We start from the raw sequence: 25,524 nt of genomic DNA, 5'->3' as shown, positions 1-25,524 counted from the left end.
TGTTTACTCATAGGCCTACATACAGTATGAAAGTAAAAAGGGCCAATTTTATGTGGTAGTTGACCAGACCCAATGTGGGTTTCAACAAGAAAAACAATATCATATTTCTTGAAGGCATTCATAAGTCTAGGATCACAAGTTTTGTTAATATATGTATATGTATATGCAAGCCGCTTTATGTAGCTTAGAATCAATAGTGATAGTCCAATAGTTTCCCAAAAACATGAAAGGAAAAAAACTTTTTTTTCACAAGTGATAGTCAAATTCAATTGGATTCAGTATCATCTACTTTATAATCAAATCAGGGAGAGGAAGGGAGTTGAAATCTTTGTATGTCATATTAAGTAAAGTACTGTTATTAAAATCTTCTTTAAAAACATACAACTTCAAATTGTCAAAAAAATGTCCTCGTGTACCATAAATTCAATGTCTAAATCATTGCCCTTTGGAGCAAAAGAGAGATACTGATTGGAACTCTACAGATTTGTAAAAAGAACAACATATATTAGTGGCTTAGAAATTCTGGTGACTGTAACGGTCTGTAGACCTCTTGTTTCAATTTTAAAGAGGCTGGGGGGTTGTGGCCATTTTTAGACTATATTGATCTCCTTTAGAAGAAGAGCTCCATATGAAGATATAGAAAATGATCAAATTTTAAAACTAAAATTTTTGAAATTTTTCTTTGCCAAATGATAGTTGACAGCTTAAGATATCATATCTAAAAAATTAAGTTAAATCTGGTGGTTAATTTGTGGTTAATTTGTTGACCCCCCAGCCTCCTTAAGATGTTGGTTGTTTTTATATTGTTTGACCTCAGTAGCTTGTCAGTTTTTTTCATAGATTTTAAAATGTATTTCAAATCCTTTTGTACAGTTAAACTGACAGTTTTGCTTCTTTTTTGATAGAACACATCAAAATGAGTCATCTGAGCTGTCTTGATGTTTGTGGAACAAAGAAGGTAATGCAACACATCAGAATAAATTCATGTCATAGAGCAATAGAAATGTAGGGAGAGATATTCATTTCTGAGGGAGATGTAGAACTCTATTCTGACCTTGTGTGAAGGATTCTTGATCTTTTGTTAAGGATCTGTGATGGTGTGATCTGTGACTCTATGGGAAGGATCTGTGAACTAGTGTTAAGGATCTGTGAACTTGTGTTAAAGAACTGTGACTCTGTGTGAAGGTTCAGGGAACTATGTTGAGCATCTGTAACTTTGTAGTAGGGATCTGTGAACTTGTGAGAAGGATTTGTGAACTTGTGTTGAGGATCTGTGACCTTGTGGTAAGGATCTGTGAACTTGTGTTGAGGATCTGTGAACTTGTGCGAAGGATCTGGGAACTGGTGTTAAGGATATGTGACCCTTTGAGGAAAATTGTGGTCCTTCCTATCTTTCATTAACATTTTGAAGAAAAAATGGTATTTTCCAGCACTTCAATAGTATAGCGGTAAAATTTTGTATTAATATTTCTTAATGTTAGATGATTATACATATGTAGTGTGTATTAGTCAGGGATTGACCAATAAAAATTGAAGTACTGCGAATTTGTTTTGCGAATTTAAGGGAGCAAATTAAGATTTCATATGTACCGGTAGATATATGCAAAACGTGTTTTCATTATGTTTAGATGTAATTTGAGAGGTCATCGCAACGATTTTTGCATTCAGCGGCACTTGGCAATGGACAGAGGTTTTCTAGAGTTTTTAATTTCATTGCCCTGATGCTTTTCGACTGTTTCATACGATGTAATTTTAATGTATGCAACAGGTTTTGCAAATCTGTCAGGATTTTTTGCATATAATGTGCTGGATATTGATTCAGTGCTTTGTAATTTTCAATAAAATAAGGGTGTCTAGCGCATGCATGGCTAGCTGTCATGCATAGCATGTTGTTATTGTTCATGTTTTATAAAAGTAATGGAGTAAATACTTATCACTATTTGTAAGCCGTCTAATTCTCTTGTTTCATCAGTTGAAATTGACCAGTTTATATTTCCAGTAAATGAGTGTACCTAATATTCACACTTTATATACTCAAATAATATTTTGTATTGGAAACAATTTTTCATTGTTTTTGCAATATTTTTATGTACATTTTCTTGGGAAGTTTTAAAAAACAGTGATGGGGATTATACCGTTCCTTTGATGTTTAATATGTGTGGTCTATTTGTATTGACACCAAATTTTCATTCTTTAATTATGTACATGCAATAAATGAAGAATGATTCTTAGAGCTATTCTGAGTTGTGTATTGCTATTTTCAAATAATCCTTTCAATGTAACAGCCAGTAAATAATAACTTGTAAATCTGCACAATGTGACATGAAATAAACAAAAAATGTAAATCTGAGCACTCTTTATTGCAGCCATCTTTGAGAGCATTGCAGTGAAATGCCAGTGAAACTTTATAATGCTTTACAAAGTGAATCATATAACCTATCCTATGTAAATTTGAGTAGCTTTTTTTATTTTATTCATCTTAGAAAATATTGTGATGAAATGGCAATAAAAGCTTATACTTATCAAATCTTATATCTACATGTGCTTCTATACTTCTGAGAATCATGTAAACACTACGTAAATTAAACAGTTTTTTTCTCTCTGGATTGCTGAGCTATTTAAAAGTATAATGACATTGCAGAACATCTTTGTGAATCTTCATATGTGATGTCAAATAAACAATAACATGAAAATTTTAGTAGTTTTTTTTTCCTTTTTTGGGTTGCAGCCATCTGTGAGAGTATTATAGTGCAATGACATTGTAAATTTACAAAATCTGGTCTCGAACCTTTAACAGAGAAAAGATTCCTATTCCAATTTGATAAAACCTTCCAGATAATTTTTAAAAATTAATATAAAATTTTTACCATGTTTGTATTTGAACAAAAACAAACTCGAGCCTTTTCAAACATGTTAAAATCTTCCTCTCCAGAACCACTGGGGAGAGGAAGATGAAACTGTGAAAAGTTTACAACTACAATGACAGACAACGGACAAATTTTGATCCAAAAACTTCACTTGAGTCTTCTTCTTAGTTGAACTAAATAGGGGATGGACAAACAAGGCGAGCAAATTGCCCATAATTCCAATTTGTGCCACAAATAAAAAAGTGAAAAACTAAATGTCAAATATAACAAAATTCATTTAACATTAACATACTGTATACATGTATCCCCACAATCTGCAACAATCTTGCAAAGAGCATGCACACACCAAAGAGGGCAAAAATGATCATTCCTATATATTATAAAACAATTTTCCCATATAATTGGGTCTGTGGTCCATTTTTAAAGCATCTGAATCACGTAGGTGACCAGTTGCTATCTGTTTTCATCTGTCTTTGTGCACTGTGCACTGTGTGTGAGCATTAGAACATTTTCAACTTCTCTGAAACCGCTGAACCAATTTCAACCAATTTTGGCATATTGCATTATGTGTAAAAGGGGACAAAAGTGATCCCCACCCCTCTAGGGCCTGGGGTGGGACTAAAGCCATCAAAATTAATTAAATCTTTAAAAATCTTCTTTACTCCTGGATATCAAGCAGTCAAACTGGAAGAGCCCTGCCCTGCACCACTTAATCCTCTTTTCTTTTCAGCTTTGTTAATTAATTACTGTAATTAATTTAATTTGATAGGTCAATTGAATAAAAAGAATCAAATAAAAAATTAAAAATATAATACAAAGAGTACTTTCAAAGTTTTCAATTTCAGATAGATTAATAAAATAGATGGATAAAATTGAGACAAAATTGCTTTCTTCTAAAACTACTAGTAATGTGATACAAAGACCGAGAAAGACCAGTGTGAGAGGGAATGTGATGGGTGTACTAATTTGTGTTGAAGTACTTCAGCATGGTGATAACAACAAATCGAAGTCTAGCACTGGGAGGTGGGACGACCACTAGATTCAGGGGGAGGGGGGTTTAGATTTTTTCGAGTCATTTATATATATATATATATATATTTACATTTCCAATGTCTTTGTCCGAGATAAAATTACAAATTGTAAAAATACTTTATTTCTACATAAATCAACTGGTTCATCGATAGGCGCGGTTAAAAAAAAATCACGTGCGGGGCGGGACAAATAGAGACAGAAGCGGGGCTATTAGCACGGGAATTTGCAGAATCAGGAGCATGTAAATATAAGGAATAACTGTCAGATTTTTTGGATTCATGACGATGATCAATCGATTGGCTTGCGTGATAATTTTATGCATAAACGCCTTCGGCGTTTATGCAAGTTATCACGCAAGCCACTCGATTGATCACATCATGAATCCAAAAAATAAGACAGTTATTCCTTAAATATATATATATATATATATATATATATATATATATATATATATATATATATATATATATATATATATATATATATATATATATATATATATATATATATATATGAACTGTAAGAATTCTACACGAATCCACACAGCATGGGGATGCTTCAAGAACATGGCGTTGCAGTTATAGAGAAGAAATTTTTTTCCCGTTATATATGAAAAATCCAATCCTGATTTTAGCCATCTCTAACCTCGTTGAAATTAAATTAATTTTCATGTCATTTTTCCTATTTGTTTTTAACAGACTGCTAGTCTGTACAATATTTAATCTACGCTATCACCATTATGCAACCAATTATTGAATCGTTAACATACACGTAGTAATAAATATATGTATCCAATGTATTTGATTTCAAATATAACATTTACTGCACATTTGATCTAAATAGAAAATATCAAACGCTCGCATTTATCCTTTCTTTCTTTTCATGCTGCTACAGTACATGTACCCGTTATTGATTTCTTATAAAAAACAAATAGAATTTGCGATAAATTTTAATTATGAGATTTTTTTGCATACAATCAATACAATTTCAAAATGATTGATATTAATATCAGAGAGAAACACCTTTCAATCACGCTCATAACTGTCCCCCAATTTACATGTATTTACAAATTTGTAACAGCTGTTAAATTATTCTTCATGAATTCATAGTTGCATTATATGAGATCTTACGGAATTGCAAGTTCAAACTTTACAATTTGGATCTGACATCTTTTAAAGTATTCCAATGAATCTGACATCTTTTAAAATATGCCAATGATGTTTGCCGAACAAACAAAAAAAATACTTTGAACAATTAACGAGGACCGGTTAATCCTAATATATATATAAGCTGTAAATTATTTTCTCTGAATTTCTTGGGTTTTTTTTTCCCTAGAGAAAATAGAAAAATTATTTTTGTTCCAGATAAGACAAGTTAGATAAGTTTGGGGCTTAAAACCTGTTGTTTAATAATATATAATATAAAATATCTAATAAATCAAGTCAAGAAGAGTCAGATAGAAATTTTCATAAATATGTGGGGGAAAATTAATATCTTCCTGACTTTCCAGATATCAGATATTATCAGATATTAATAGTATGCAGTAATTTACAACAAATCTTAAATTCCAATGATCTATTATTTGCAATTAAAACAGTTTTTTCTGAAAAATACCGCCCCACCCCCCAAAAAAAAAACCAACCAAACAAACAAATAAAAACAAAAAGCAAAAAAAAAAATTAATAAATAAAATAAAAAGTTTAAGAGCTTATATTGGTCTTTTCATGCAGAAAACATGTGTCATGAGATCTTTTCGTGCAACAAGTTTCATTTTATGCATCTAAATATGATTCAAGGTTCTAGGCAGTCTCAGAAACGGTCTTGTAAAAAGATGAGATTTCTACTCCATAAAAGAATAAAATAAATTCAATTTTAGAGAAAATCGAATTTCCTTTGATCTAGCATTAGATACCAATGCATATTAGCATGATATGAAACTAGACGTGATATGTGATGTCACGAGCTTTTTACACTATGTATTACATAACAATTGGAGTAAATAGAACTAAAATACTGTATAAGCCTAAAAAAGATGCAATTTTCTCCAAATGCATGGATACCTGTATTTTTAATCTTAAAATATATTGGTTGATCAATTTTTAATTAGAAATGCATAGCTGGTGTTTTTATTCGCATTTCCTGAAAATATATTTGAGATATGATAATTTAAACTACATGTATATACTATGATTAACTATAGTGATGAAATTTGAAGAAATACCATGGGTAAATTCACATTAGTCTGTGGAATCGGAGACATTTTTGTGAGCATTTTCAAAACCTGAGGATCGGACTACCTTAAACTCAGCGTTAGGTTATGTACAGTGTACTGAAGAGCACATACAAAATATACTCCTGAATATACTGAGTAAACTATTGAATTTGTTTCACAAGTTTATCACTGTTTTCCTGGTGAATAAAATGTAATACAAAACTTTCATACGTTCTTTCTGCTTTACCCACCAAACATTTGTAACAATTGCGTTAACTGCAAATAAAATCTGTTAAAAGATAATTCTGTGGCCCCAGAAATGTTGCAAAATAATGTTCTTTTTGCATTTTTACAAACATCGGATGGAAAACTATTTATCAAGAAATTAAGCATTTGGATATCGTCGGCATAGGCGCTTGGTTTCACGAGGGTGTATTTTGTGTATTATGTGTTTTCTTCCCGGGGTGTGTCTGAGTACACTCATTAAAATAAAATTAAAAAATAGCTGAAATAAGCGATCATATTACTGTACTACATAAACAGAATTACATACAGTTATATGATATTTTTAAACGTGCTAATTTCAGCTATTTTTTTTTTATTTTAATGAGTGTATTCAGACACACCCAGAAAAACACATAATACACAAAATACACCCTCCTGAAACCAAGCGCCTATGGCCTTGCCGACAAATTGAATACCGCGCATTAGATATGTATATGTATTCTACCGCGCAGTGATGGGTTATAGGGTAATGAATGTTGTATATTTCCATTAATTGTATTTCATAAAGAAAATTACACTGAATGTAAATAATATGCGTTAATGTATCTGCGTAATGTGCTTTATTTACCATGACAACACATTTAATAAGGCTTTCAAAAATTGCGTCAGCTGTTTCAGTTTTCCTCATACATTTTACTTAGAACAATGCCAAATGATGTCAAATTTTGAATTCTCGTATATATTCATTTTGTATTATTTTGCAATATACTGTATTAATTCATTTAAATGAATAACACACATTAAAAAAAATACCTTGGAACGTAACTTACTGCATTCCAAAGGATGACTGCACTTAAGGACATGCGAAAATTGCGACAAAATAAACTTTCAAAACAAGCATTTTTCTTTTAATTGCACAAATGGTCAACATCTAATCTACAACTCTATGTAATTAAATTAAATAAAAGTACGTATTTACGAAGTACGAAGCTGTTTTCTAAATTGTACCATCTAGCGTTAACCGTTTTCTAAGGCGGGGGTCATCACAATTCCTTGAATCTCCGTACGATAATGAGGACGCCCACCTTTTCACTGACTTTATACATAGTCAGCGCATGTTTGTCTATTGTTCTCCGTTTAACAGTAGTTGTATATTTGCATTAACAATGTTGTGTCAAAAGGAGATTAATATACAAACATGCGCTCATGGTTTAAACGAAAAAAAAAACTGCTTCTTCTTACATCGCTCTCTCTATTGTAATCAAGGGCTGTGACATGTTGAATATTATAATTCACCACGTGATTTCTTACCTCAGGTAACTCTGTGAATATTAAATTCCGTCACGTGACTTGTAAAGTAGCATGTTTTGTGCTAACTAGGACAAAGTGCTCGAACACGTTAAATTGTTAGGCATTGATTTAAAAGATACTTTACTTACATGGACGTCGCTCATATTGTTAATTTCGTTTTTGAAACCTCTGAAAATAGTGTACTTGTGCCATACAGAATAAAGAGAGAATGAGAAGGAATGGGAAAGAGTGATCTCGTATTTTTTTAATACATGTCATTGTTATTTATCTAGTCTAATTTTAGAGCCATTCTTACAATGTTAGCTCCACCTCTCATGCATACCTAATGTTTAATCAAGGGCAGGTAAGTGTAAATTCTCTACACTTGGAAAGAGTAAGGACAGAAAACATAGAATCATTTTATTGTATAACAGTCTAAGATCATTGTAATATTTAAATTCGGCTCGAAATTGACAGGATTTTTTCATAAATATATAAAAATGAAATAAGAGTTTGATATAAAAGCAACAGAAGCGACCGAAAAAGACCCAAAAACCGGCGTTAAGTGCAGTCATCCTTTAGAGTTATTCTTCTTTAAATAGCAAAAGAAAAAAAAGATAAATCCGTAGATCTAAAAATAATAATAAAAAAAAAATTGCAGGCAGTGCAACCAATGTTTTTTTTTTTTTTTTTTTTTTTTTTTGAGCGTTGTAGCAGTGTTTTCCATTTCCTGTATACGTATATTGATATTAAAATGGTATTTTCTAGGAAAAAAATAACTATAACAACGAATGTAACAACGAATGTAACAACGAATAACAACGAACTAACAAAAAGACTTTTTTTTTACGTAGAAACAAAATCGCAATACTTCCTGCTTCCTTCTAAGTATGAGACATTTACTGGTAGGAGGTCGTCCCGATGCTGTTTCTTCTGATTTTCTCCTCGGTGTTGTGTTGCTCTGGATATCGCTTCCAACTCGAGGAGGGCGAAACTGGACGGTTGTAAGTAAACACTATTTTAACTTTATCTTCGGGATAAATGATATTCCTTTCTTTCGTCACATTGAATTGAATAGGTCAGTTCAATGTTCCCTGTTTCTGTTCAAGATAGCTTACACAAACAACGAATTTAAAGAGAGAGAGAGAGAGAGAGATTAAAAAAAATCAAATAATGCGTACTTCTGCCTTTCACCGTAACAACACTCTTGTAAAAGACACTTTCCCTTTAAATGCGCATATGAAGTCATTTTTCTTAATTTTGCTAAGTTAGAGCAAATCTGACGCCTTGCATGCATAGAAAGAATTTAATCAGAAAAAATACACTTAATTGGTAGAATGTGCATGAAGTCTATTAGGATGTTCTTGTAACAGAAAATATGAAAAATGTTTCAAAACGTTAGATTAAAAAACTCAAAGGCATTGTCGCTGATCATTTAAACTTGAACAATGCACCGAACAATGATGTACAAAGATGCACAAAGCCGATTATACACGACGATAGTATTTGGCTACAAATAGCATATCCTGCACTTAATTAATAAAATAAAATGCACATCTTTAAATCAGCTACCATAAACTGTAACAAGGAACTAAATCTTGGTTTATTAAATAGATCGCAATAGTCCCATGTGCTATAAAGCATTGATCGTCCTTTCTTATTTCCTTGTCTGCTGGTTTGTGACCTTCCTTTGTAGACCTTGATGTTTTATAAATACAAATGTTTATTTTTTGGTAGTTTGGTAATACCTATTTAATATCATTTTTATTATTTTTCCTTATAGGTCGCAATAGTCATTGCATTCCCTTCTAAATTTCAGCTTTTGTACTTAAAAGAGAAAAACTTCTTCGCGTTTCTATATTGTATAAAGGAACTTAATTAGAATCGACAAAGTCGACACAACAGAAGTGGATCCAGTTTTTAAACCGGATGAGGGGGAGGGGCACAAATTAAGTCAAATTAAGCATTTAATTATTTATCTCTTGTTTTGATGGAACATATATGCTAAGTACTATTTGAGAAATAGATCAAAATGCATAACTTTCCAATCCTCTTAATTACTATGGATTCAGTTGGTTGTCATATTTTGAAGCAATTAAGTAAATCTTTTATTTATATAGATTTCCCTGAACTGATAATATGATCCTCCAAGTCATCTCATTTTTTCCCGTTCTTTCATTTTTATGAATTATTTCGCTTTGTTTTGTTTAAAGTATCTACGAAATATCTAGCGGACACCATCAATATTGCACGGTATGTAAAACAGGGAATAATGATGAACAGAACAGGAGGACGCAACAAAGAGAATGTATTGATAATAACATTAAACGAGAAATGCCAAACAATGAATCCAAGCCTATATGTAAGGAGAGAGATACCGATGGGAGGATTCTAAGTGAGTTGTATTTTCCTTTATTTTGTCAATCATTTTGTCCAAAGGAATATAACTTCTTGTGCGAACATTTTTTTTCAAGAACAACTGTCATTTAAGAACAGATGAAATTTGCTGCTGTTTAGAAAAACTGTCAAATTACAAAATTCCTCAACTAATGTCACACAATTATGTATACCTTTATCGGTTTCAGGTTGTGGTCCTTTACCAGCCATAGACGGTTTGTCTTGGAAAACAAGATCCGGGAGACCCATCCGAAACATGAGCACCGTGTACGAAGAGTATTTCCCGGAATGTCCTCGGATGAATATACTGGAAAGTAATTTCAGCAGTATCCGGTGTGGGGAAAAGCTAACGTGGAACGTAAATCCGACAGAATTCCGATGTCTTAAAGGTAAGAATACATACATATGTATGCTTTTCAATGAACGTCTAACTACTGGTATTTTCATATGTGAAAAATGAAATGTGTGTTTTTTAAAATATATTTACAATTCTTAAACTGGTAATTCCAAATAATTAGGTTGTGGGCCACTTCCAGATCGTTTTGAGTGGAGGATGGGGAATGGGAGTAAGGCTGGAAATGAAAGTTTGGCGGGATATACGTACATCGGCTTGTGTCGTCTGGAATTCAAAACACCAATAATAGCACACTGTGGCAGGGACTCCATCTGGCACGACGACCCATCCCAAGTTATTTGTCCATCAGAGAAATGTGGTAAAAAATTATGAAGACTGCAACTAAATATGGAATCGATTGAAGCTTTAATTAATGGTTCAAGAAAAATATCGCCTACATAAAGTCTAATTATCATTAGTGAAATTTATGTAGAATCAAATGTTATTTGAAAGAAATCTTCTTTAAATAAATGTATGAATTTCATTGCAGATGAGTGGTACTGCAGTATGGAAATTCAAATTGGTGAGAACAACCTAGTAACTATATGCAGGCTTTTTATAACACAAGATTAAGAAAAATATCATCCTGCAGTGAAAACTATTTTGTGATGATTTTTTCCCCCAATTTTTATAGTTTTCGCTCTGGTAATGTTGCTGATACCCGTCGTTATTGCCTCCTTGTATTGTGTACGCGTCAGTAAGAAATATGCAAAACGTTCACTAATTCGAAAACATGTACCTGGTACGTATAATCTTTTTTTTTTTAAATTTAGTTGTTATCTCTTTTAAATGTATGACACAAGGGAGTAAAAAAAAAAATTTTAGCAGACAAGTGGGAACCTGATATACCCACATCTGATACCGAGAGTTGTAATGAGACTACAGATACTGAATCTACAAATCAATCCACCGAGGAAAGTAGAAAACCCATGGAACACATGGAGATTCCTTTCTGCAAGCAAGGTACTAGTACAAAACCTCCAATAAAAAAATATAGAGGAGCCCTGGATACCCTCGTTCGCTTAAGTTTCAGAGAAAAAAAATTTTGACAATGAATTTTAATACATGTTTTGTACTACTTGCGATTACGAATGATCCTTAATTTTCAGATGAAAATATAAAGGTATTTCAGACATTACGGACTGGGGTGAACCAAGAGGGAATATTGGAATTTACTGTTCAGAGAGGTAACATGTATTTTCCTTTTCTAGATAAACATACTAGTAACTGAATACATGTATTAAGTCTATTCTTGAATTATATGTATGGCATGTCAAAAGTTGCAATATTCGATCTTTTCCATTTGTATTGTATAATTTTCCATTTGTATTGTAAAATTTTCCATTTGTATTCTATAATTTTTCATTTGCATTGTAAAATTTTTATTTGAATTCAATAATTTTCCATTTGTATTGTATATTTTTTATTTGTATTGTATATTTTTTATTTGTATTGTGCACTTTTTTCATTTGTATTGTATATCTTTTATTTGTATTGTATATTTTTTATTTGTATTGTGCACTTTTTTCATTTGTATTGTATAATTGTTATTTGTATTGTATAATTTTCCATTTGTATTCTATAATTTTCCATTTGTATTGTATAATTTTCCATTTGTATTGTATAATTTCTCATTTGAATTGTATACTTTTCCATTTGCATTGTAAAATTTTACAATACAAATGGAAATTTATACAATACAAATGGAAATTTAAAGAATATGAATATGAAAATTCTACAATACAAAAGAAAATTATACAATACAAATGGAAAATTATAGAATACAAATAATCATTATACAATACAAATAAAAAATTATACAATACAAAATGAAAAAAAACATACAATACAAATGAAAAATTTTACAATACAAATGAAAAATTATAGAATACAAACGGAAAATTATAGAATGCAAATAAAAATTATACAATACAAATGAAAAATCATAGAATACAAATGAAAAATTATAGAATACAAATAAACATTTTACAATACAAATGAAAAATTATACAATGCAAATGGAAAATTATAGAATATAAATGGAAAATTATACAATACAAATGGAAAAGATCGAATATTGCAACGTTTGACGTGTCATATGTATGAACCAAATTCATTGTTAACGTATTTTAACATCCAGGGGAACTTGTTTACATTGCAACGAAAGAGATCATGTTAAACTCAAACAGCTTTCAAATAAGGCGTAAAGACGAAGTCCACTATCGAGGAGCAGCTATATATCAATTCCTACACTGCATAAAGGAAATAGAACTTTCGGATGCTGGTTTATATTACTGGACCACCACCGAAAGCTGGCCAAAGAGAAATGCATTTTTGTTGAGGGTGGAAGGTGAGGAATAAAAAATATCATGCGACTGATAATGTTTTTTTCCTATAGTTGCATAATTAAATACTCAGTAATGCACGATTCTTACAACTGAATTTACAAAAAAAAATTATTCAGTTTGCTAAATATTTTTCATTAAATCGCATTTATTGAATCAGTCATGGCTATAAAGTTATCTTTACAGATCGGGGACAACCTGATGGTCTTGAGTCCATTAATTCCAGTTTCCACTTGAGTTGCGATGTGCAACAGGACGTTCTTGATTGTGAGTTATTTTTTATAAAATCTAGATGATTGATTTATTTGTTTGACCCCATTCTAGCATATAGAGATGTTTCACAAGGTATTTTCCCTTCAGATTTTTCTTCCATTTCGAACATGTGTTTGGCTTCCCCACCTTCATCATTATCCACGACTAAAGGTAAATAAATTTTATTGATATAAAATATCTTCGTGTCAGCTTTTACCAATGTTACTTTTTGTATACTACCGAAAGCATCCAAACCTGTACTTATTTTGCAGATGAACTAGAATGTAAGCTGAAGATAGATGCAATCTTTAGGGATATGGAAGATCTCCGGAAACAGCTTTGTTATTGTCTTGATAGTTCGACTTCCTTTCAGTTGCGAGGATGCTGGCGCGTAATTGCCAAAACTTTCCTTAACCGAACAGATGCATATATTTCAAGTGTGGAGTAAGTATTCTGTTACATGCGCGGATCTAGGGGGGTGGGGGTCCGGACCCCCTGGAATTTGCAGAGATATTAAAAGTATAAGATAAGATTTATTGATACCAATTTGGGACCCGTTAGGGCATACAAGTAAAGAATAATACACATAAAAAGACATTCAAAATTTACGAAAGCCTATTGAGCTCATTTTCGTAGATAAAAAAAATATATTTTTCGCGTTATAGCTCGAAACTTTCGCGAATAAACGCGTAACTTTCGCGTTATAACGCGAAACTTTCCCTGTAAAACAGAGACATTTGCATAAGTCTACAGTTTGTTTTACTTTTTAATGATCTAGTTTATTCATTACAGTGAAAAACGAAATACTATTTTGAACTTGGATTATCACGAGCTGACATTTTATGTTTTCTCGCCATTGAATGTGTCTGTCCTCTTTCTAAATCTTTTTTGCCGTCACATTTTGTCTTTCTCCTTGCTGTTCAATACAAGTGTTGAAGCGTATAGTAGGGGAGCGAAAATACAAGTCTAATTTTAATTAGATTGAACACTCTATATAGAATTTGAAATAAAAGATCTCAGAAAATTGACAACAATGAGGTAAATTTGTATTTCACGGAACAATTGTGTCACATCACATGAGTAACCTAAGGTGAAAATTGGATGACAAATATTCGTATCAATATATTTCATCTCCGATAGACTCACTGAAGAAATACAACATTGTATTTTAAGGTTGCACCATTTGGTCATATCATTACTTACGAAAACATTGACAATTTACTCAAAGAAAGCAACGAGTGGAGATCTTCCTGAGAAAAAAAATTAGTCTACAGAATTTCTTGGATTCAACAAGTGAAAAACAAGAAAATCTTTAAAGGAATATTCATTTAATTAATTAGTAGGGTTTTGAAATTAAATGCAAAATCAACACTAATCTATCCATTTCTCGCATCAATCTCTTTTACATCTTCTGAAGAAATGTCATTTATAAATTCACAGAAGTCCCTCTCTGCGTTCATGTTTTTTATCTGTCAGTCAAGATCACAGGTTATTGAGTAACATGACTATATATGTATCATTTCGCGTTATAACGCGAAAGTTTCGCGTTTATTCGCGAAAGTTACGCGTTATATCGCGAAAGTTACGCGTTATAACGCGAAAGTTTCGCGTTATAACGCGAAAAATATATTTTTGTTACCTACGAAAATGAGCTCAATGGGCTTTCGTAAAAATTGCAGCAACATGTCGACATTAAAAAAAATAATTTAAATAGAAAGTATGTTAAAAGTATATATTGGAGCAAATAAAATATGACTTTGAAACATCCCCTCCCCCCACGCCCACCCCCAGGAAAACGTGGACCCCACCGATACCACGAGATAGTTTTTTTCTCGTTTGAGAAATGGATTTTATCTTTTTTTTACTTGTCAAAAAATTTCTGGGTTGGAAATTTTTTGACTGGGGTAGGTCCCCCCCCCCTGGATCCGCGCCTGTGTTAACCTGTGAAAGTAAATTAATGGTCAAGTTAATTAACTCTTTCGTTATTATGTCGTCTTAATCAACAATAATAAATAAAATTGTTGCAGGTATTTTGAATGTTACATCAATATATTACATAGTTTGTGATCCGGAAAATTGAAGAACAACTTTATGACAAGATAATTAAGTGTAGTCATTTTTTCAAAAAGATATTGGAGTAAACAGCAGTGTATAATTTTCATAAAATAATTCTTGCAGAACACTTTTCAAAGATTCAAAACTAACCTGTGCGCAAAAGCTTATGGCTGAAAACTTGAAGCACAGGGGCGTCTTACCTACTCAGTTCTCTGTTACACCTGTGTATTTATTTTATGTGTAATAGAGAACAGAGCGGATAAGATGCCCCTGTGCGTGTAGTTCATTTTTATTGCTGAAATTGAATGAAAAAATACACATTTTTTCCCAAGAAGGGGGGGGTTGCACCCCAGTCAAAACCCAAAATCCATTTCCCAAATGTGAAAATAAACCTTTTTCGTGGTAGTGGGGTCCACGTTTCCTAGGCTGGATGGGTCCAAATTCATATTTTTGATTTGCTTTAGTATATACTTTTAATAACTGCAAATTCAAAGGGGGGGGTTTGACCCCCCCCCAACCCCTATATAGATCCGCGCATGTAAAATATTTAAACCGTTGTAGCATCATAAGCAAAGTAAGAATAAATTGCCTTCTGTCTTTGATGCATCACTGAGGTAACATTTTTTTTCTTTTCGATTAAACGATTTTAATTTCACTCTTGCAGGTGGCACAGAAAAGGGGACCCTGATAACGGTCCATCAAATCTAATTTTAAATGATTTATGCAGGGCCAACCAGAACCTTTCTATCGGCCAACTTGTAGCAAATTTACCTCCAAATTTAGATTTACTGAACACCATTTTAAGGTTTCATGATGATTGTTATTTTTGCAATCGTCTTTTGTACGAAACCCAACAAACAGAACCAAAAGTATTTTGAAGTGCGTGAAAATAAAATTAAAGGTGGATTCAAACACTTTTAATAGATACACTGTGTATTTTGAAAAATGAAAAAAAGTGCTGATGGGCTGTTCAAGGTATCTAGATAAATGGCATGTTTTGACAGCATGTAAATGGAACACTGAAGATTGCAGGTCTGTAGTAAGCTTCTTTATACAGGGGGCAGTGCTGAGATGCTAAACCATGTAGGAGGGGGGAGGCATTGTACCAGAATGATAATAGACAAACTAAAAAAAAAATCATAGAATGTAGACATTCCTGAAATCCTGTGTGGGAAGGGAGTGGGATGGGGCTTGAAAGATATCTCAAAGGTAAAGTGGATCTCTCAGCATCTGTCATTATGTTGCCAAAATTTTTGGGAAGGACTGTCATGTCTCTCTCCCAACAACATTGATCACTTGCTAGGAGAGTTTATTCAAATCAAAAAAGATCGGCAAGAGCCAGGATAATGAGAATTTAACTAAGATTTGCACTCAGCACTATATTTTTGACGTTTTTTTTTTTAAATTAAAGTTGTTTTTTTTTTTTTACAAATATTTTTAAATTGTAAATAATGAGGGAAGGAAATAAGCGTATTTTTCCTGTAACATATATTAACATTGCAGTAGAAATGAATGCATATAAAAGGAAGCAAATAACTTGTTAAAGCTAAAACGCTGGTGATATCTTCAGTTTGTGCAACTTTTTGCATTCTGACGATGGGAAGTTTGTCACGTATTTTGAGGGAAACTCTAGTCGTAAAAAAGATATGTAGACCCCTTATTTAAACATTACCAAGGAAAACAGCACTGCCCTTAATCACTATAGACGATGTCTTTTACAATTGTTCGTTTATACCGGCTAATTTAATTACTAGTAAATATTTTCATAATTATTTTATACACGTTTTTCTTTTTTTTTTTTCTTTTTTTTTCTTTTTTTTTTTTTTTTTGTATAAAGACATTTACGATGCAGTATTTAGTTTTTGAACAAAAAAGTTATTGTGTTCAGATAATGAAGATTATCATTGTTATCATACATTTAAAAAAAAAAAAAAAGAAGATCTTTGTGCAATATAAATATATATGGTATGTAAATATACATGCTTTTATTATTATTATTATTATGCGATTCACTTCATTTAAATACATATCCATGCTACAATTTCAAATTACAATAACATTTTTTTTCTTTTTTGTATGTTAAATGATGTTAAAGATTACACTGATGCATATCATTTTGTATATACATATATATTTAAGATATTGTTTATTTCTAAAAATAAATGTTTAAATGTTTGATTTTGGATTATACATAAACATCAAAAAAGTTTTTGAAAAAAAGCCGAGTCATGAAAACTTCGGAGTAGACCAACGTATGGGTAATACATATACATGTTTCCAGATGTGTATTTCCAGCGCTTGAGTCCATGACATATTTTTGAACATGTTGGCTTCCAAGTTACTTTCGCTTCACGTTAAATTTTTTTGCAACAACAACACATAATTATGGAGATATTAATATTTTCTATCATTCTTTTGAAGAATACCATTTGATTTGGATTCGTTTATTTTGTAATAAACCCTTGATATTATAAACTTGAATGAGTGATACATGTACAAGTGTCATAAAATATCAATACATTTGAAGCCGTTCATATTTCGAATAATTGCAAGTGATGTATATTTTTCAGATGAGCACGACCTTGAGCAAATTTGCCATAGTTTTTTTTAATTTGATTACATTTTATTATTTGCTCAATTTGTCTATCATAAAATTTATACGAAAATGGTTTCATAAAATTTCAAACTTTTTATAACGTGAAATGGCAATTGTATACTGAAAACAGTCTCGAATCACTTTTCCCTTGCATTGATTTCAAATTGTTGACCTAATTTTAAATCTCTTCCTCATGTGGGGAAATACCCGTTTAAATACCCAAGAGTAACCGAAGGCCAAAACTTAAATATAATTTTTTTAAGCTATGAAGCTTATCATTTCCTCATTTTTAAATAAAAAGATCACATGTTTAGATAAGGTCAACCCATTTTTATTGGCCCCTAGTGTTCTACAGATCGAGTTGACAAAATTCGTCTGCCGGAGACAAGGTGGCAACTCGTCTAAAGAAAAAAGGGGGTTTGGGGGGATTTTCTTTAGCATTCATGAATTCAAACTGCTGCACTGCATAAAAGCAATTGAGCTATCAAAACAAGGTATCTGCGGAAAAATAGGCGTCTCATTGTATAGAATATTATATTATAGCGTCTTTTTCTAACATTAACTGCATAAAAGCAAATGAGCTATCAAAACAAGATATCTGTGGAAAAAATAGTCCCATTGTATAGAAAATCGTCTTTTTCTATCAAATTTAAACTTTGTATATAGTTTTGTTTATTCGCTCATCTCCTTGTATACCTGTCGTAACAATTGAGCAGTGCACATAATGAGATTTCTATGATATAATACTAGTAGACAGAAAGAGTTACAGATAATGGTCGCTTCGGACTGACATACTTCATTTATAAACTTTGCAATTTATTGGATCTTCATCCATCAGTTGCATTTTTTGTGACCAAAATAATAGTCTGGAAAAACAATGCAGGAAAAAATTGAATACATCATGATGCCCTTTCACATTAAAATGGGCTACATTGTTTTCTTGCCAACTTTAACAGAAATGTAACGTGAATTACAGACGTGTACTATTATATATTTCTCGTACTTTTTTAACTTAAAAAAGGCGCATATGGCACACTTGTTCGTATTATTGTACGTACTTATATAGAAAATACATAGGTCAAAACAAAATCTACTGCAGAATGGGTGTGTAATGTATTTCAAAATATATACTTTCTCAATTTCTCGAGAACTGAATTGCTCCAAAATAATATATGCGGAAAAGCAGGATTTTTTTTTTCGCGGAAAGGCAGTGTCGAATCGCGGAAAAATGAAAATAAAAATTCAACTTCCATTAGAGGTACAGTAATGAAAGCTTGTATCACTGGTTAATGTTCTATGACTGAATTCGATTTTTTTTTTTACAAAGCCTAGTCCTTTCTAAGTATTTACTATTATAGTGTAAAATAATATACCGACGTACTTTGATATTCCGAGAACAGATATTTCAAGATGTTGCGATACACCTATACTAATAGTTGTTAACTAGTATCTATACATATGTGGTAAACGCTATACATGTAGGAACATATTCCATACCAAACTATATTATGCATTTTTATTTCTCAACTATGGTCAATATCAATAGTCCTTTTTGTCCATAATACGAAGATCTTTATCATTTCTTTTTTTATTCGTAAAATTATCCAAATGCTCGAAATAATCTATTTAATCGCTTGTTTATGATTGATGAATTGGTACATTTGTTATGATGGAGGATGCAATGAATTTGCCCTCACAGATTAATAACAATATTTTTGCTGCTGTCATATATTTATTGATGAAACCTGTAGATTTGAAATTGCTATATTTTCTAACATAATTTCCATTGTAAATTTAAAATTTCATTAATTGTATCATTTTGCATGACATATAATACTTGTAAGTTGTAAGAACTTGACATGTAATTCAATAAAATACTCGATGTTCAAAACAAAACAACACGTTATTAATTAAAAGTGCTTGCCTCTAAATCAACTCCTTTCCTTTCGTACCTGCATGGGGAACCAGGCCCGTACGTAGGAATGGTTTTATTGGGGGTGAAGGGTGGGGGACAATTAGAACCTATTTTTCGAAAAAAAATTTCATATATAGTTAAATATAGTTTGAATGTAAAACTTTGAACAAGATAATCAGAATTGATTTAATTATAAAACTGAAACATTATATTGCTTTATTTATTTTTCGTCTACTTAATACATGGAGTTCTCAACACGAATCTATTTAAACCTGATTCCAAGGAAACTTCCTACTCATAGTTGTGGCTTTCCCCCATTTTTTGATTTAGTTTCTGAGCAACTAGTCTACACTTACACAATTAAAAATTCTCACGCCTCCAGTGTGCAATATGCCATAAAGTTTGAAAAGTGGCATTTTTCAACATGTTCAGAGCCCCATAATGTTTGCAACAGTGCAAACAAGTGGCAATTACTCCTTCCAAAAGTTGAAGGCCTGATGTTTTAAATGCCTGATAAACATGTTTAGGAAATCTACTATTGAATATGTTACTATGGAAACAAAGCATTCAAAAGTAATACTTTCATATATTCGTTTTTATAAAGTCATACACTAACAAATAAAAGCAAGTACAGGTTGAAATGCAACCAATTACTGTAAATCGCATTTTATTCGCGAGACAGTGTGGTCACGAAAATTTCATTCTCGCGTTTATTAGTATTACTAAAGATTATATAGAGCAAAAATCACAATTCGTGAAAATTTTGTATCGCTAATAAAGAGTAAATGATTCTTTAGCGAAAATAGGGTGTCGCCAAAATTAAGTGATCTACAGTAATAGAAAAAGATCCTTGTAACACATACCAAGGACAATATTTGATATTTCTTATTTGTTGGTAATGGTTGTTATGGTTTTAATACAGCAAAGGGATAAAAAATTTAGTTTCTGTATTTTTTAATCTGATCCTATCTTTTTAAAAAGCATATTTTTATATAACTGGTGATCAATTTTTAAAGGCACTGGTGTTGTCATAATTTTCAAGTTTCAAAAAATTCAGATTAAGTTCTTTAAATTTAGTGTAGCTTTAGAAATAAGCAGAAAAAATGTATAAAAAGCTGAAAAATATTTTGTTTCCTTGGATACGCACCCTTGTATGTAATTTCCCAAAACTTTTATGATCGATATTTATGAACACCGCTAGCTAACCTGACTTTCAATTTTGACTACCACACAATCTCTTAACTGGATGCAAGAAGCTACCATATGAGGTTTAATATTGCTATAAAGAGAACAAAATCGAACATTTTCTCTTCCTGGTGACCATAGCAACAGTTTTTTTTCTTCATCAAACTTTACCAATATATGATATTTAGTTCTCTCAGATAAGCATTTTCAAGATGAATCAACTATGTTTCTTGATTGAAAGGTAACCAAGTTCCTAAAGTAACAAAAATATCACTTTAAACCAATGGTACGTTGTTTCCATGGTTACAGTGCAAAGTAGCAATTTATCCCATTGTTTCTTGTGCTCTCTGTGTTACAAGGTTCTAACGATGTACATTTGCCAGTGTTAACTTTCCGTGATTTTCCTTAGGATAGTAGCATAATACTAGCATTTACCAAAATCCTATCAACTGTTCTTGAGAAATAGTTTTTAAAGACGTTCTCCTATGTATTCCTATGCAAAACTTTGATCGTCCATTGAAGCCCCTATCCCCGGAGGTCATGATTTGAACAAACTTGATTCTACACTACTGAGGATGTTTCCATATAAAAATCATGGCTTTGCTGTTCTTGAGAAGAAGATTTTTAAAGATTTTTTCCTATGTATTCCCATGCAAAATTTGATCGCCCATAGAGGCCAAACCCTACCCCGGGGGTCATGATTTGAACAAACTAAATTCCACAATACCTGAGGATGCTTCCATACTAATATGACAAATACTGGTTTTCCTGTTCTTGGGAAGAGGATTTTTAAACATTTTTCCTATATGTAAAACTTTGATCGCCCATTGTGGCCCCACTCTACCACTGGGGGTCAAGATTTGAAAAAACTTGAATCTACACTGCCTGGGGATGCTTCTATATAAATTTCATATTTTCTATCACAGTGGTTCTTCAGAAGAAGATTTTTAAATGATGCCATTAATTTTTCACAAAGTCGTTATTATCTTCCCTTGGAAGAAGACGTGGCCCTTCATTTGAACAAACTTGAATCCTCTTTACCCAAAGATACTTTGTGGTAAGTTTGGTTGAAATTTGCCAAGTGGTTCTTGAGAAGAAGTCGAAAATGGTAAAAGTTTACAGACGGACAGACAGACAGACGGACGACGGACAAAATGTGATCAGAAATGCTCACTTGAGAATTCAGCCCTGGTGAGCTAAAAAAGGAGATAACGCATAATATATAATAAAAACCAATAGGAGGTAGTTGCGGAAATTGAAAAGCATATCGGCCCCTCTAATATTAGGGTACACATACATGTAAGAGATATCGACTGAACAAGTATGTGGGACAACCAAAACTAAGGACATGGAGTTTATCTTTTTTTGCATCTTTGGAATCAGATTACGAAAAGCTCTATGTATTGAGTGGAAATAGAAAAAAAATCGATTTAAAGTTAATGTTTGATAAATTTTAATCCTGATTATTTTGTTACTTTAATTTTTAGTGTATCAAATAAGACCACGAGAAATTATATGAACTACCCCCGCCTCTATAAAGATTACAATTACATGTATATAAATTGTCCTTTTTTACATTTTACTAATGAATGAAACACAATCCCTTTGAAATGAAAAAAAATATGTGGATTCAGTTTGGACTAAAAGTACATAAATTCTTTCTTAATAATAATAGTAACAAAATTCGTCCTTTATTATTTTCATATATATTGACAAATATTTAGATAGCTTCAAACTAAACTTTACAAAAAAAAAATTGTCCATCTTCTGGCCAAATAGCATCTCGAATAAGGAGCTGGAAAAAAGGAACACCACTCTATTTAAGTATCATGTTGTAAATTTTGAATTTATCATGTGGAGGTATAAGCAAAATTTACAACATGATAACTTATTATGTTGTAAAATTTGCATTTAGTTCCACCTAGCAAATTCAAAATTTACAACATGATATAAGGAAACAAGAGAGAAAAACGCCCGTGGATAGGCCACATTTATGCAGAAGGCACCCGACCTCCATCTCAGGGGTTGAACTTAGATGGATCCCAGCTGGAGAGAGAAAGAGGAGTACACTAACAGAGCCTTGAATGAGGCCAGTAGAGAGAGAACAAATGGACATACACTGGGCAGGTCCAGAAGTCACATACCAAAAATCAGCTCAATATCTGCAAGCGTTTAGAAAAAAATTGCGGAAAACCCTGAAAAATTGAAATGGTCGTAATTCCGTAAAAAATCATTGAAGCAGAACGAAATGTAAACTTGATCTGTAACTCATCAAGATACACTCACATACCAAAAATCAGCTCAATATCTGCAACCGTTTGGAAGAAAAGTGCGGAAAACCAAGTGGGACAGACTGACAGACAGACAGAGGGACAGACAGACAGACAGACGGACGGACGGACTCAGAGGAAACCTATAGTCCCCTCCGGTTTCACCGGTAGGGGACTATTAAGAAATCTGGACAACTAGCAGAAAATCAAAATATTCCAAAGTGCTTTAATGTTAATTGTGTGTTGTGTTTGTAAAGAAAGTCAAATTCTCGTTCTCAGTTCTCTTTCATTGTATGCATGTAATATTTGAAATTGTGCCCTATGCTAATTATTTTATTCTGGGCAATAAAGATAATTTCAAACCATCAGTTAATTTATAATTCATAGCAACCCCTCCCCTCCAATGTGGAGCAGAGAATAAATATAGATATTCTTTTTAAACACATATTTTTATCAATCAACTTCTAAAGTAGAACAAGCATTCTGAGAGTATTGCATTAGCAATACTAGTCCCCTACCGGCAAGTGTAATCTGGTTCCCGTTAAGAATTGAAAATGCCATAATTCCGTCAAAAATTAATGAAGCGGGACGAAATGCAAACTTGATCTATAACTAATCAAGGTAAAGCCACATACCAAAAATCAGCTCAATATCTACAAGCGTTTAGAAGAAAATTGCGGAAAACCCTTAAAAATTGAAAAAGCCGTAATTCCGTCAAAAATCAATAAAGCGGAACGAAATGCAAACTTGATCTGTAACTCATCAAGATACACTCACATACCAAAAATCAGCTCAATATCTGCAAGCGTTTAAGAAAAAAGTGCGGAAAACCAAGTGGGACAGACTGACAGACAGACAGAGGGACAGACAGACAGACGGACAGACAGACAGACGGACAGACGGACGGACAGACTCAGAGGAAACCTATAGTCCCCTCCGGTTTCACCGGTAGGGGACTAATAAGGGTCTTAATCAAACTCGCGCTATTAAATATGTATATTAATATTAATTATAATTAAGTTACAACTATTCTGAGATTCTTTCGTCACTTATTTTTTAAAAGTCCCCCCCCCCCTCTCTGGTGTTCAGTCATTTTTTACATGCTGCACGATACATATTTTTTTTTCAAAATTCAATGAAGTATCCTTACGAACCCTTGGAAATCATGTAAATATTAACACAATAAATATTATAACACATAATATTTATAAAACACACACACACACACACACACACGCACACACACAATAGCAAGCAGACAAACACGGATAGCAGCAATAATATAGGACCGGTAGGACTCAAAGAGCTTGCTTTCTGTCAACCAATGTTTCCTGTTATATTATACCATATTTTATTTGACAATGACAAGCAGAAAATACAAGGAAGTAGAACATAAAAAATATAAAGGATTCGAAAATGTCCTTCTGTAGTGAGGGTTACCCGGTTAGGTTATTCTAACTAGTATATTGCAGACATTGATTTAGCGTGCAGTACAGCAAAATAACGGATGAAAGGGGAGGGGGCATGAAGCATCCACATCTTAGTGTGGGTCCTCCTGAAAACCAAGTTGATTCTCATTTGTATTGCGTGTTAAGGAATTGTTTGAAAATAGGGAGGGGGCCCACCCATTCAGAAAGATCTGAATCAGAAAATGCTCGTCAAAAAGAAGAAAAAATAAAAAAAACAACTCAAATCTATTTCGTGCGTTTGTATGTGTGTTTAAAGGGTGGGGTGGGGGAAGGCAAAGTGGTTTCCTTTATACACATGATTCTCTATATCAAAATACAAGGTCCATGTTTTCAGGGGGGGGGGGGGGGGTCCGAGGCCATTTTTGGATTACTTTACTGTATAAATTTAACAATTCTGAAAATCCCTGGGTGGGTGGGGGTGGATGGATGTGGGGGAGGGGGTTAGACCCCTACCCCTTAGATCCGTGCATGACATAACCCCTAGAAACTGTGTAAAATAATGTACGACCCTCAACCAGTTTGAAGAACTGTCGTAATTAATGGCAATGAAGTTTTCGCGTTTGATAAGGTACTGTACACTTCAGAAAGTTTTAATTTCTCAATACAATGTATTAAAAACACAATCTTTCATTGTGAATACGCTATCAAGCTTTGTGTGATTGAAGGTACATTTTATTACATTTTCAACTGTGAAATACTGTGATTTATTTATTGAATAAAAGTGATATTCTCTCACAGTGTGAAAGGATACCAAAATGATATTCTCTCACAGTGTGAAAGGATATCAAAGTAAGTAAAAAAAAAATAATTTCTGGCCTGTCATAAGATAGAGATAGTAACTAACCATCTTGATAGAGCTAAAACTGCACATTTCTTCCCAAATATATTGCTAAAATCCATGCTATGTAATGTTTTCAATCTCACAACTGCTAAGCTAAGACGTCTTAACCGCTCAACTATGACGTCAAGCTTATGACACTGTGTTAAAATACAGGGGCAAAGGGAAAATCAAAGAAAATG

At 32.4% G+C, this 25,524-nt stretch overlaps 2 protein-coding genes across 2 annotated transcripts in view; both read left to right on the top strand.

Annotated features, from left to right (window-relative positions):
* The window catches only part of LOC133196161 (uncharacterized), a 45,201-nt gene extending 28,354 nt beyond the window's left edge, over positions 1-16,847 (top strand). Inside the window, exons 7-19 of the mRNA XM_061332090.1 lie at positions 8,536-8,630; positions 9,840-10,021; positions 10,212-10,412; positions 10,542-10,736; positions 10,908-10,940; positions 11,052-11,152; positions 11,221-11,380; positions 11,527-11,604; positions 12,558-12,767; positions 12,949-13,029; positions 13,123-13,185; positions 13,287-13,458; positions 15,734-16,847. Of these exons, the coding sequence (XP_061188074.1) occupies positions 8,536-8,630; positions 9,840-10,021; positions 10,212-10,412; positions 10,542-10,736; positions 10,908-10,940; positions 11,052-11,152; positions 11,221-11,380; positions 11,527-11,604; positions 12,558-12,767; positions 12,949-13,029; positions 13,123-13,185; positions 13,287-13,458; positions 15,734-15,947 (1,785 nt within the window). The 3' untranslated portion in view covers positions 15,948-16,847. The remainder of the gene's footprint in view (positions 1-8,535; positions 8,631-9,839; positions 10,022-10,211; positions 10,413-10,541; positions 10,737-10,907; positions 10,941-11,051; positions 11,153-11,220; positions 11,381-11,526; positions 11,605-12,557; positions 12,768-12,948; positions 13,030-13,122; positions 13,186-13,286; positions 13,459-15,733) is intronic.
* Positions 1-25,524, top strand: part of LOC133197197 (dolichyl-phosphate beta-glucosyltransferase-like) — a 132,180-nt gene that overhangs the window by 104,030 nt on the left and 2,626 nt on the right. The gene's annotated exons all lie outside the window — the stretch shown is intronic.

This window comes from Saccostrea echinata, unplaced genomic scaffold (assembly GCF_033153115.1).
Source record: "Saccostrea echinata isolate AGI-Se365-2 ecotype Australia unplaced genomic scaffold, CSIRO_AGI_Sech_v1 ptg000030l, whole genome shotgun sequence".
In the NCBI taxonomy this organism is placed as follows: domain Eukaryota; kingdom Metazoa; phylum Mollusca; class Bivalvia; order Ostreida; family Ostreidae; genus Saccostrea; species Saccostrea echinata.
The sequence above is the reverse complement of the archived record's forward strand: the minus strand, read 5'-3'. Positions and strand labels throughout refer to the sequence as shown.